The following is a 14,512-nucleotide window of genomic DNA, read 5'->3' as shown; positions in this document are numbered from 1 at the left end:
GTGCCAAATGCTCTTCACTGGTGCCCAACCCACGTCATCTTTTTAAAAACATACATTTCAGGGTGACGCTGCTCTACTCAGAACTGTCTGTTCAGCTACAGTTTGGGAACCCTCTATCTATCCCACACTCGAGAGCTCACACCAGAGCAAGAGCCACAGTTAAGGCTCATCATAGATTAAAACTGCCATGGCTTCTTTCTTTTACTCTTTAAAAAGGTTCTCTGTTCTCTTTTTTATTTTTTTTAAAGCAAAATACTTTTGTAAATATTACAGCAGCATTTCCATCAGAAGCTCCTGTTTATTCCTTTTATAGAATCTAATCTTTCATTCAGGAAGTGTAACATTTCCTGAACCAACTAAATTTTGTCATTTGTTCACCCCTCAAACTGAGGCCAGTACTAAACACCATCCAGCCACTTAAACAAATTAACCATTTTTAGAGGTCCTAAGCAGATTTAGATACTACAAATGTCAGTGGCATACAAGAAAAGAGAAAAAGTTGGGGAATCCCTGGGTAGCTCAGCGGTTTAGTGCCTGCCTTAGGCCCAGGGTGTGATCCTGGAGTCCTGGGATTCAAGTCCCACATCGGGCTCCCAGCATAGAGCCTGCTTCTCCCTCTGTGTCTCTGCCTCTCTCTCGATCTGTGTCTCTCATGAATAAATAAGTTAAATCTTTAAAAAAAAAAAAAAAAAGAGAGAGAAAGGAAAGTTAAGAAAGAGTTAACAGGCAAAGAAATTCACAAAACAGGCCTCTAGTTGGAAATTCGACATGACGTCTATACAAAATGTATTAAGCGATGATTAGATAAGCAAGCATGACCTGTTTAATTTCTTAGAAAGAAGGTCCATAGGGTTATGTCTTCAAAATCAAGTACATTTATCATACCATAATTGGGTTGGTCTGGCTGTGCAGTCTGTGCAACTAGATCTTTATTATGACGCAGAAACAATATTGTGTTTCTCAGAGTAAGTGCATGATCAAAATATCTCTGTGCTTCTCCTTCACCAGTGCTCTGAACCTAAACCAAGAGAAAATAAATTGTGCAATATGACTCTCAAGTCATTCATCCTAATATATAATAATACAATAGTGACATTAAGACATTAGAATCACTAAGCCAAAAATTTGCCCAGGCAACATCGAAACAAATATTAATCTAAATCTCAATTGTTTCCATTTGAATTCATCTTTGAAGATGACAGAAATTACTCCAGCAAATAAAACTAACAATTTTAAACAACCAAATAATACTAAACTATACCATTATACGTTGTATCTCCCACATATTATTCAAATACAGTGCTTAAAAAAAAGTTAAGATCTATATTCTGCTTCATCCAGAAAAGTACTCCAATCCATGGTCACCAATTATACCTCTAATTCTCATCATCATGTCCACAGTTCTGTATCACTGGCTGCAAGGGACAATGGAGTATGTGATTCAACACAGCTGTTTCGACACTACTAAATATACAGCTTAAAATCATTCAAAAAGAATTCACCAAGTCCCTATTATGTGCTGGGTATGACCTGTCTAGGAATGTAGGGACAGAACAGTGGACAAAACCCCTGTGCTCACTGGCCTTACATTTTAACACATGCTTTTCTGAAACTGAGTCAAGTACTTCTTTAACATGTAAAAATACATCACAGAAACAACATAGGAAATGGAAGGACAGGTCTACAGGGGAAAATGACTAAATTAGATTGACATTAAAAAATAAGATCAATCAGGGTATTTGGGTGACTCAGTCAGTTAAGGGGTCTGCCTTTGGCTCGGGTCATGATACCAGGGGTCCTAGGATCTAGCCCTATGTTGGGCTCCCTGCTCAGTAAGGAGCCTGCTTTCTCCTCTCCCTCTGCCCCTCCCCCTCTGCCCCTCCTCCCTCTATCTCAAATAATAAAATCTTTAAAAGAAATAAGATCAACCAATAAAATTTAATCAAAATGAGGCTTCTTAAAATAGTTACGAAACTATTTTTAACTAAACTTCAGACTAAAAAGATTTCCCATGAATGACCATGCAGCATAAAAGGATATAGATATATAAAGAATAAAGAAATCTTCCAATTTGCTACCTGTGATAAGACTAGTTGAGGTGAGAAAAATAAAAATCAGGAAAACAGAACTTAAAATGTGCTAGAAAATAAATTTATTGGCAAAAGATACATAATTTATTAGAAATGGAATTAACAAGATATTAAAAGCACTGATGGAACAATAGATGTATAAAGGTAAAATAAAAGAGACTAATTAATAGCAAGGATTATCTCAAATATAGTTCTATACTATCAAACTAAAAATCCTATGAAGAAAGAGTGAAAAAATGTTATAGTCTTTTTATTAAGATATAAGGAAGTTAACAGAATCATCAAAAATCCTCTCAGTAGCACATTTAATATACAGAGTTCATCATTAAAGCATGAAAGGTACCAAAATTATTAGTCAAGGAAGAGATTCAGGACACAAACTATTTGCATAAAGAGCAGACAACAAAAAAACAAAAAACAAAAACAAAAACACAAACAGACAAAAAACCTAGGGAATGGAAAACCACAAAAGGTCAATCAAGATTTAGAACTAAAGACAGCTAGGGCTATCTTCATGGACGGACAAGGTGGCTAAAAGCAAATAATTGCAAAGTCTTCAAGAGGCTAAAGTGAGAATGGACATAAATATGGTAACCAGGGACACTGTTCCAGATTTAAGATAAAAGGAACAAAAACTTCAAATTAAAACTGCTGAAGAGATCTAGAGTCATGCTCAAAAAAAAAAAAAAAATTAAAGGCTATTTTAGAAAAATGTAACTTAAAAAATAACAAACTATTTCTATAGTCCATTTCATCAAACCAAATCATGCTAAGTGATAGATAAGGTCACAAATCACTTTGTAAATCACAAAATCTGTTCATCCACTTAATATTTTTAAGTGTAAATGACTGTGGCAGTATTAACGTGGAGAATGGGGTAGTAATGAGCAACAATGTGCCAAAAATCAACAGAATCAATATCAAGCAAGAAACTGTACCAAATGCCCTGACATCCCATACTGAGCAACCCAGATTTACCTTCTCTAGTTCTATAAGAAAGCTGTCCAGAGACTCATCCGAGAGTTTGCCAACTTCGAACATCGTGACTGCATGGCTTTTTAAATTCTGGCATAAAGAAACAAAAACAAAAACTAAAATGGATCTTAAAACCTTATACAAGTCTATTATGAGTAAGTTCTGATTTTCTCTTTCTATATGAAACAGAACATTTTATATTTATATTATCCTTTCCAATATAATCAAACTTAAAGGTGAGTGAGATGCAAGGCTGATTCTTCTAATTATAAAAGTAACCCTCACTAAAGTTACTACACTCCTCTAAGGAATATAAAACAAAGACAATTACATTTTGTGTTTTCAGGAATAAATCCAGTACTTAAAAAAGGGTCTCAAAGCATGAACTATTTTACATCTGATCTTTAAACACTGTCATATTCAAACAAGAATTTGACTTACTGGTGAAAGATTTCCCATCATTAAAAAGGCAGTAAGAGTTGAGTCAAATAGAAAAGCAATACGCTTTGTGTATCCTGTAGACAAACTCAAACTGCTTACACTGGCTGTGTCAGCTGGGAAAAAAAAAATCCTAATTTAGAATCGAGTAAATGAAAATTATTCTTTGCTTACCATTTGAAAGGAGAAAAATCTCATTTCAACTTTATTTAATAACTGTAGAGTACATAACTCAATATAAGCAATTTTGTAGTCCTAAGAAGGCCAGTCCTACCTACCTCCAACCAGAGAAAGTTAAAACAAATATTTTTTTAAAGTACTTACTTTTGTAGTAAATTTCTTAAAAGCCAATAATAAACCAAGACTTGATAATTGTCAGAACAATAAGACTAGCTAGCCTAACCTTTAGACAAGCCACCTAGCTCAGATAAGACCCTGTGAACAGAAGCCTATGCTGTGCTCCCTCCCCACCCCAACATAAAACCACATGTAGCCCCCTTGTGTATTTACTATGCTTTGCTTCCCTTTGTGCTTAGGCCATGCTGAGGCCTTCCCTCACTCACTAGCTGGCAAGCTCTTATTCACCCTTAGTCCAATTATCATCCTCTCCATGAAGGCTTCACCAGCCTTTAGGCGACAAGAGAGCTTTTCCTCTGCTTCCCACAAGCACCAAAACACTTCTTGCACTGTTGTGATTTTTGTGCTCATACTGCCTTCTCTCTCCCTAGATATAATTCTCAGAAGGAAGGTACCCTATTCCTGTCAATGCCTAGCATATGGGTAAGTACTCAAGGTCTGCATATCAAATGAATGATATCGAGAACAAAGTCTGGAGTTAACTGTGAGTGTACGTATAGACACATGGCGTATCTATAAACAGACTCTAAATTAAACTGAGTAACTGCTAACCTGGATCTTCTTGACTATTTGTATCCGTGTCAGTAGCTGACGAAGCTTCTTGTACAGGACTCCTACTTTCCCCTCCATCCCATGATAGCAGCATCTTTTGTGGATCTAAAGTACTCCTATTAATGAAGAATACATCCATGTTTTAAAAACCATATAATTATCTTATATACAAATAGCTACCAATGTCAGTACTCAAATTATGAATATCCACCCAAATCCAGTCTTATGTGCAAGCCCAAAATTCAGATGTAGCCCTAAAATGCTCTGCCTACATACAACAATGGTTCTTAATTAAGACTCACAGATTGGGTTCAGGGAATTTGAGAACTCTTTAAAGCTATATGTAAAATACTGTATGTCCTTTTCTCTGGGGAAAGGGTTCTTGTTTTCATTAGATTCTAAAGATTCACCACACAAAAAGGATTAAAACCACTAATATATAGAGTTCACCTCAACTGACAAGCTGACAAAATTTCTGTACATAAAACAATGTTTTTTTCAAAAGGAAACTCTAATATACCATACTGAGTAAATGAGTTACTTTAATCTGTTTACAGATGGAACATTCCTCCACGATGAATGAAGCTGATCCAAATTTATTACTTGTCCCTTCTTATGGGCAAAGCCCAATCGGCAGTACATTGAAACAGCGTTCTGAAAGAACATAAAGGAAGAAAGCATTTAAAATAAACTACTAGATATCAGAATATTTGTAGAAATAAAATATTGTCATAGACTATGCTTATAGCAATCCTCAAACATTTTCATTCCATAACTAAAAAAAACATTCTTCAGTGGGCCTACTCTTCTCCTAAGGTCTTCACATATATAGGAGAGAGTGCTTCCAGTTCTGTGGCCTGGCGCTCTCTAAGAAGCAGAAGTGGTTGCAGTGAAGCAGAAGTTGCTGCTTTAACTGACCTCATGTGTGAGTGCTGGCTTTCACGCCCTGGGGTAGAATATTGCTTCAGGGCCCTTATCTTGCTCTTTCATATCTTTGCAGGTACCCCTTTACTCTCCTCACTCCCTTGGATAGCCAATAAGAATCTGTCTGTATTTCTCAGTAGCTTATCAAGACAAAAGTCTGTAATAAAAGCCATTTGGTATTTATAGTACAAATAAAAAGAATATAAAAATTACATACCTTAACTAGGGATAAGTCTATTTCAAGGACATTTGCAAGCTAGAAAATAAAACAAAAAATTATTTACATTCCTAGAATTATCAGTATTACACAGTTATAATAAACAACTGAACCCATAATCAACAAAATTTTAAATTATGAGTAATTGAAAGACTGAATAAATTTTGAAATCAGACTTTCTTCTTTCCTTATGTCTAAGATGCTCAGAGAAGTATAAATCCAGATAGTAACCATAACGATGGAAGATTCTTTACCCTTTAGTTTCATTTAAAGTAAGAAAATGCTTACGTCAATCAACAGTCTACAATCCTTTTACCAAGAAATCTTCTTTAAAAAATTACTTACCAAATTCTAAGTTATTTACTAAAAGAAAGTTACTATGTATATATGAAAAGTAACTTAAGAATAGTGACTTAATATATTAATCATCTATGGTCTACCCATGTAGATTCTGAAAACATTTTAACCATATCATTAAATAATTTTATCTACTTCACACACTTGTTTTATAATCCTGAGGTCAAGTTCATTCATAAGACACTGTCATACTTACCTCTGCAACATTAGTATGCTCATCTATTGAAACAAATATCTTATAGAGTAGAGTTTCAAAATAATCACCTTGTACCCGATTCATTACAAAACCTTCAAGAGGAGGAACTAAAACAAAACAGATTTTTATCAGTGACACAGTTTTATAAAACAAGAAAGCATAATTCAAATCCCTATTCAAAAAGAGAAACCCCTACCTTAGGGACTAAATTCAGCTTTTGATTTATTTTATCCATTCCCCAGCAAGTTTTCTAAAACCCCCAAAGTTAAGGCCATATAGAACCTTGTCTACACAGAGGGACTCTGATAATAGAACACAAATTCTACAAAGAGTAACTCCACAGAATTCTTAGCATTTCTGAGGCAGAGGAAGTGCTGGAGGACACGAACTGGGTAGAAAGGCAAGGGGGCTGGGGCTGCTTCCGAATGGGGAAGGCTGCAATGGATGTGTTTTAATGCCTCACAGATAGCAGGGGTGACTAGGCTAAAGCAGAAAAGCAAAGGACAGAGTTGCTGTGCTGTACAAAGACCAGGTGGACAGAGTACTGTCTTTCTCCCATCATCCCCACTGCATCCTGAGAAGAGAGATAGTTCATCTGCATGACCAACACTTTTACCAGCAATCACTGGGATCATTTGCTCTTTAGAGCTTTCTGTTCTGTGTCCTCCTCAGTGGCCTCAATGGGAAGAAGGGCAAGATTTTCTTCAGCACAGGAGACAGCCCAGCAGTGGCTGTCCGCCTGAAAGTGTATTCATACTCGTGTCTCTCCATCTCTTTGATCCAAAAACTCTAATCCACTTTACTAGAGCACTCTGCCCAGCTGAAAACAAAGAGGCACTATGCCTTCCTTTAAAACTCTCCCCTGTGCATGTTTCCCTTGAAAATATCCTGGGAAGAAAGAGGGCCTAAGCCATCAAAGGGTTTGAGTATCCCTGTGTCCCCTGGTCCTAATACCATCTAATTGCACCCAGAACCTAAACTAATCCTAACAAAGAGAAATCAGACAAAATTTAAATGGTCAAAACAAAGACACTGCAAAAAATCACAATGTACATTTCAGGACAGGTTATTTATTTTCCAGATCTGGCTCATGTCCCTTTCTAATTTAGCATTATCTATAGTTCCAGTCATCCAAGTACTTTTAAGGATCATAGGTTTCTCTTTAGAAACCCCATATTTGATATAATTAATTCTTTTCCTACGCTATCAATTGTGTGAATAACAGCAAACATTGACTGAGCACATACTAAGTGCCAGACTGCTGCCACGTACTTCACATGTACAATTTCTTCTAACCTTCTTAACCTCATGAGATGTTCAACACTACACCTCTACATTTTAGAGATGAAAAAACAAGACATTTAAGAGGTTAAAAACACAATTTACATCTAGGTAAAAAGAATAACGCAACTCTACATGAAGAGGTACCATATAGTCTCCAATAGATACTAAATTAAAAAAACAAAGTACAAACTATAATACACCATCTGTCTAAAACTAAAACCACACAAAAAAGGGTATATACATACTCAAAAAAGGCTATGTACTTAGCATACTTTTGGAAAGATAAGCAAGAAACTTAACAGTGGACCTGAGAGAGAAACTGGGTACCCAGGCACAGAGGTCAGAGAGAGATGTTTCTACATTCTTCTAAAATTTAGAATTTTATATCCTAACAATTGCTTACTCAAAAATAGGTTGAAAAACAAACAAACAAACAAGCTCACATGGTGGTTGCAAGAGGTGGGGGGGTGGGCGAAATGGGTGAAAGGAGTAAAAAGGTACAAACTTCCAATTATGAAATAATTAAGTCCTGGGCATGTAACTTATGGCATAGCAACAATTGTTAATAATGCTGCAGTGAATAACTGAAAGTGGCTAAAAGAGTAGATCCTAAAAGCTCTCATCATAAGAAAAAAATTCTCTGCAAACTATGTGTGGCAATGGATGTTAATTAGACTTGCCGTGGTGCTCATTTCACAAAACGTACAACTATCAACATTACAGTTTATATCTGAAATTAGCATAGTGTATTTTAATTATAAGTCAATAAAAAATAACTAAGTATTTTAAACATGCTAAGAAAAATAAATAAATATAAAGGAAAAAATACCTGGAAATAGCCAAGAAAGTTATTAAAAAAAAAAAAAACTCACAAAGCTGACCTGGCCATAACTAATATTAAAAGTCACTTTAAGTCACTGTAATCAAACAACATAGTACAAGAATTAAATCAGTGAAGAAAAAAGGATATCAGAATTAGATCCAATGTAGAGGGAAATTCAATGTATGACAAAAGTTATACTTCCATTCAGTGATAATGAGTTATTGAAAAAACAGTCTTAGCATTTATCCAAATGTTACTGTTTTCCAGGTTGGGCCCTATTTCACATCAAATACAAAAATAAGTTCCAGCTATAGGTTTGGATTTGTATGATAAAAGTTTTTAAGAATTTTTAGACTATTTTTGTATGTGTCCTGAAGTATACTATTCAAGCATAACAGAAATCTAAAAGCTATAAATGAAAGGGGAAACATAATTTGAGCAAGTATACAGTTGGGATGCATGATGGACTAAACATGTTTTAACAACAGACCCTCTTGTGACTATTCTCTTCAAACTATCTCTCTCCCCCAATTTCTTTGTTCTATCCTCCAGAGTGCTTGTTTTGTTGAAACACAGCTGAAATGCATTCTCAGAAATCAACTTCTGGGGTCTTTTGTGCTAAATGTGCTAAAAGTGATGGCTTTCATGCTGTTAAACTGCTTTCCTTTCACGAGTTATTCCAAATTGGGGAACATCTCATGTTCCGTGGTGATAAGGAGGGTACATTCAGCACTTAGAAGAGCATGAGTCTGTCTGTACCATGAAAAATGCTGGACACTAAGAAAAAGCATGGCAAAAACACATCACTGTAATGGAGTAGCCATTCACTTGGCCTTTCTCTGACTACACCTTTCAAATGCACTTAGTGCTAATGTGAGTCAATGTTCAAACTCTCAAGTCAACAGGGACCAAAATGAACTAATCCAAAACCAATCTTTTTAGGTGACTCTCAAATGAGTCAACATCACTTTATCGATGAGAATAAAGACTACAGTAATGCATAATGCATTCCAATTTTCCCACAGTGACAGGAAGCCACTACTGGCCCTGTCCTCCAGAAATCATTTCCTTATCAAAACCTTTCAAATTCTAAGAATAGTATTTCATTTGTCATAGCATCAATTATACTAACCAGAATTAGTATTTAATTCCTTTCTGGCTGTCTTTCCAAACTTAAAATAGAATTCAGGTATGCACATGGTTCAAAATCCATGATTAAAAGAATCACAGACACATGCTACCACAAATAAAGGTCAGGACACACTACAGCACGATAACATCTCAGGATTCAACACTGATACAAAGGAATACTTTTGTAATAAGCCCCCATTATCACTCAATAGTCAATAGCAAAGTCATTCCCCTGGAAATTTTTGACCTTTCATGTTTGATTACACAAACATTAAATAGTATGTTTATATGGTAAGAGATATCAATGAACAAGAACAAAGCTGAAAGATATGCTGGAAAACATACCAGTAACACGTAACTTAAATCAAGTGCTTCTATAAATTGGTAAGAAATCTAACCTAGAGGAAAAAAGCTCCACTGTGGTTCAAGGATGTTAACCACATCACTGCTATAGTAAAAAAAAAAAAAAAAAAAAAAACTATAAGCAACCTAAATAACCAGCAATAGTGGATTGTTTTAATATACTGATCAATCCACAAGGAAATACACAGGGCTTTGATATTGGTTTAACTTGGGGAATGGGTGAAGGACGAAGGGAGGAGTAGATAAAGACAAAAAAGACAACAGTGACAGGAAAAAATAAGACAAGTACACAGAGTGAAAATATCAGATATGGCAGGACTGAACATCTGCAAAACCAGTTATGCACTGAACAAAGACAAAAAGGACACTATAATCTATAAAAACATTGAGCTGATTCAGGATGTGAGAAATTTATTTCAGGCTTCCATTATTTCAACATTGTGTGTACAACAACATGAAGATAAAAATAAGGAATTTAAATAAAACACACTGGCAATGTGTGACGATGTAACACATTTTCAAAGAGGAGACACCCTTCTTTGAAAAATTCTAATATCATAGGTCTTAGAATGCTATGTGTCTAATTTATTAGGGTGATATATGCAATACCCCGCACCTAGTAACCATTCAAAAATACTGGAAAATACTGGAAAAGTGTGTGTGTAGAAGCACACACTTACCTGCTATACAACTGTCATCAGATATCGGTACATCCAGATAAATAAATCCTTTGTTATATAAGCCTACAGAAGCAAAAATACTTGTTTTAGAGGGAATACTAAACATCAGCAAATTTAAAACAAAACAGATTCCTGATTTTCTGTAAAGATTCTCACAACAGAACGCTAGATGGAGAAAAAATAGTAAACAGAAGAAGAAAGAATTAAAGTTTTGAAATCTGTTTTCTTCCTATGCTCAGAACTACAAAAAGTACCTTATGATTCATTTGTATAAATTTCTAATGTATGTGAATAACTGTGGCCACAGTGGGGAACAACGGACTAAAATCACATTTCAAACGTAACATGCCTTAGGAAATAGTACTATGTGTACCTAATTGATAAAAATCGTTCTTTAGTGTTGATGGCTTAAAACAAGTTTTTATCGTTGACAAAAGACCATTTCTACTAACCACTTACTATGTACTACATTGTAATCTAGCGATCCAGAGAGCTGAGGGCCTGCATCGATGATCTTATCAATAGCGCATTTCTCAGGCAAAGTGCATATCTAAGAAAAGCAAAATATTTTCAATTAGGTTCTATCCAAATTAATTCATAAGTCTCCTAAAATCTTATGTTTAAATCAATGATTGTTATGATTATGATTATTATATATGATTACATATTATTACATGTTATGTTATATATTATACGATTATGATTATTATGTGTCATTAGCTGAATGTACCACGTATTTTTTTATCACTCTAGAATTCAAATGAAAAAGCTATGCACATAACTGTCAATTAAGATGCCATAATATGCTACCGACAGAATGGAGGACAAAGTAATTAGAAGTATCAACATTTGCTGTTAAGTATTAAGTGTTACCTAATAAATACCAATTTTTAATAATTTTAAGTGGGAATCAGATCCATTTGCTGAGTCTGAATCTCTCAGATCGGAAGTTTACTCAGACTCCACTCGGATATTATCAGTGACAGGAAGTTTGCTATCTTATGACACAGTCTGACGGCTGTAAGGAAGTTCTTACATTGAAGCAAAATTTCTAAGCCTTCTGCTCACAGGATTTAATCTGCCCTCTGAAGTAAATTAAAACGCAAACTAAAAAAAAGTCCACATGTTTGCCTGCATTCCTTCAACTACACAGAAACATGACCTGGTCTCTAGGCCCTCTGGTCCACTTGCCCACCTCCTTCCCTCTAAATTAGCATTTCTTTTACCATGAATAGGCTTATTTCAAATGTGGTCAGACCGCTGAGAATATAATTTCCCTTGATCTTGGCACTCTGTCCCTATCAGAGTACCTCTCTCTTCAGTACAGCACGCCAGCAGATTGACTTAAGAGCACAATTCCTTAGCAAACTGCCTGAGGTAAAATCCTGGACCTTCACTATCTCTGTGACCGGAACCATTACTTCCTTTCTCTGTGCTTACTTTCCTCCTATGTGAGATGGAGTACAAATAACACACACCCCTGGGGCTGCTATAAGAATCAAATGAGACAATATAAAAAGTGCTTGGAAGAGAGCCCGGTGCATCCAAGGTGCAGCAAGTGCTCAAGAAGTGCTGGCCGGTATTATGGCTGGTAGCTGCAGCATCACATCACTTCAGATGAAATTTATATCTAATCAAAGTCCCCAGATTACTGTACATGAACCAAGTCAAGTCTCTCTCATCATTTTATTTTTAAAGATTTATTGATTTATTTGAAAGAGAATGTGCAAGTGTGCACATGCAAGCAAGGAGAGGGGCAGAGGGAGAGAGAATCTCAAGCAGACTATCTGCTGAACATGCACCATGATGTGGGGCTTGACCTCACAACCCTGAGATCACGATCTGAGCCAAAATCAAAAGTCAGACGCTCAAGTGAATGAGCCACCCAGGTATCCCTCCCTCATTATTAAAGAGTATTTTTAAAACCCTCCCATCATTATAGCCTACTATGGTCTTTTAAAACTCTGAATTTATGTTTAATTTTCTTCAGGAAAACCAAATAGTGTTACTTTTTAGAAAAATTAAGAAAACATTCAGAATTAAAAATTATAAGATATCTTAAAAAATAAAAATCCTATGTCTAATTTCTAAAGATATCTACCTTTATGTCATCTTCTGTGATATATCCAGCCTGCACCACCCACCACGCCTCTATGGCAATCTCTACTGGCTTTACTGGTAGAAGATCACGAGCTGTTTTCCTTCTGAAAAATTTCTGCAATGGTAGAACATTTGAAAATTTGCAATCAGCCTGAAATCACTACTTTCTTTTTTACTGATCATAGTATAAGACTTTCTAACAGGTTAAATAAATATCTTTTAAAATTCTTATGCTTTAAAATCTGAAGAATTCTAGATATCTTAAATAGAGAAAGTCATTCTTCAATTATTTCGAAGTAAATTAGTTCAAAACACTAATCATCAAGTCTGGATCTAAATCCAGAAACTCAAAGGAAATTTAGGAGGTGAAAACGAATTTGGAGAAAGTGTCCTTATTTTACCCATCAAGTGACCACTGGGAGTGGAATGAGCAAGTAAAAAGACCAGCAAAGTTAATTTTAAAAAATAAATGTCTTATTCCTTAAATATTTTAACTCACTAATCACATAAGCATAACCTAGAGAATACAGAGGAGTTGTTTTGGTATTATTTCTGTATTAAGCATATTTTACTTGATCAAAGAAATTTCGATTTATTATTTCTACCACTTCACACAATCAGAATGTGTGATAACAAGGAAAAAGTGAAAAAGGAAGGGAAACAACTAACTTACTTTTGATGAACGACACTGATTCATCAGATCAATGTACTGGTTTCTTCCTATGCCAAGAAGTCTTAGACCTGAAAGAAAGAGCCTTTCCTTTAAAAACATTTAATGCACCTTAAAATATCAGTACACTCAGGTCTTTTAGGAAAAAAACTTCGGCTTTTGTTCATCTTTTGATGACTGATTAGCCATCAATATCAAATTAAAAGGAATTCTTCAAACAAAATATAAAAGAAAACCAAACTGGGAAAGTTGAACTCAAGCTGACACCTCTGACAATGTCACATGGTAATATTTTTAAAAAGCAGAAGCCCTCCGAATTTTAGGAAGTCAAAGCGTACTTCTCAGCAAAAGTTTCTCCTTATACAATATAATAGTGTCACATGTCAAATATATACTCTTCCTTAAAATAAGCATAATAAAGCAAATTATATTAGTAACAACTGTGTATCATGTTGTAAAACTATCGTGTACAGATTTTCTACCCTCATTAGGTAAACAACACAGCCCAAGTATCAGAAAGAACTCCATTTTCTAGCAATATAGACTAGCCTCATTTTTCTCATTCTACCCTCCAAAATATTCCTCTCTTAGACATTTAGACTAAACCTTATACTTGACTTGCATCACCTGATAAAATTCCCATCAACAGTGTTGCTTGCTGCTCCCACTTTAAGTGTTTTAGATTAAAAACACACATGACGATACAGACAACAGTACGCACGTGCAAAGACAGACTCTAATCATTACCTTCAGCATAATTAAAATACTTACAGTCAGCAGCAGTAAAATTGGGCAATGAATCATAACTTTTCTCACTGTTCATAATGTCCTTTCAAAAAGAAAACAATTACAAATTCTAAATGCAAAATGTCCTCAGACAAAAACATGTGCATAAATATGTATTATTTAGCCTAACAGGATAATAATAATTATAGCCCAGAGTACTGAGATTAGAGTTTGCAATCCAAAGCACACAGGCCATGTTATGGTACTAGCTACATGGTCCCAGCCTAGTCACTGAAGATCAGACTTTCAGGTCTGGGTTTCTCAGAGCACTCTCTATGAATCCCAAACATTTGCCCTGTAACTACTACCCTGTGGAAGCTAGGCAAGGAATACCTTTTCTAGAGCTCCCAGATTCCTGCCTCTCCACATCTCATACCTGACCCTAGACTCAGACCTTGGAAGAAGGGCACCATGTGTCATGGTTCCACCAACATGCATCCGAGACACGCACTACCAACAAAGATTCTAACCACTTAGTGGGTCTCCTATGAGACCCCACCAGCAGCAGAGTTAAATTCAGTCTCCAGCTTCTTCCAATCCCCATCTGTTTCTCTAACAACAAACCAACT

General features: G+C 35.5%; 1 protein-coding gene across 2 annotated transcripts in view; it reads right to left on the bottom strand.

Annotated features, from left to right (window-relative positions):
• The window catches only part of FAM91A1 (family with sequence similarity 91 member A1), a 42,757-nt gene that overhangs the window by 20,411 nt on the left and 7,834 nt on the right, over positions 1 to 14,512 (bottom strand). For both annotated transcript variants that reach the window (XM_038555451.1, XM_038555450.1), the window contains exons 4-15: positions 13,929 to 13,986; positions 13,161 to 13,228; positions 12,489 to 12,602; positions 10,847 to 10,937; positions 10,388 to 10,450; positions 6,107 to 6,213; positions 5,554 to 5,592; positions 4,954 to 5,066; positions 4,413 to 4,528; positions 3,507 to 3,619; positions 3,069 to 3,155; positions 886 to 1,018 (exon numbers count right to left, since the gene is read on the bottom strand). In XM_038555451.1, coding sequence (XP_038411379.1) covers positions 886 to 1,018; positions 3,069 to 3,155; positions 3,507 to 3,619; positions 4,413 to 4,528; positions 4,954 to 5,066; positions 5,554 to 5,592; positions 6,107 to 6,213; positions 10,388 to 10,450; positions 10,847 to 10,937; positions 12,489 to 12,602; positions 13,161 to 13,228; positions 13,929 to 13,986 — 1,102 coding nt within the window. The remainder of the gene's footprint in view (positions 1 to 885; positions 1,019 to 3,068; positions 3,156 to 3,506; positions 3,620 to 4,412; positions 4,529 to 4,953; positions 5,067 to 5,553; positions 5,593 to 6,106; positions 6,214 to 10,387; positions 10,451 to 10,846; positions 10,938 to 12,488; positions 12,603 to 13,160; positions 13,229 to 13,928; positions 13,987 to 14,512) is intronic.

This window comes from Canis lupus, chromosome 13 (assembly GCF_011100685.1).
Source record: "Canis lupus familiaris isolate Mischka breed German Shepherd chromosome 13, alternate assembly UU_Cfam_GSD_1.0, whole genome shotgun sequence".
Classification (NCBI taxonomy): domain Eukaryota; kingdom Metazoa; phylum Chordata; class Mammalia; order Carnivora; family Canidae; genus Canis; species Canis lupus.
The sequence above is the reverse complement of the archived record's forward strand: the minus strand, read 5'-3'. Positions and strand labels throughout refer to the sequence as shown.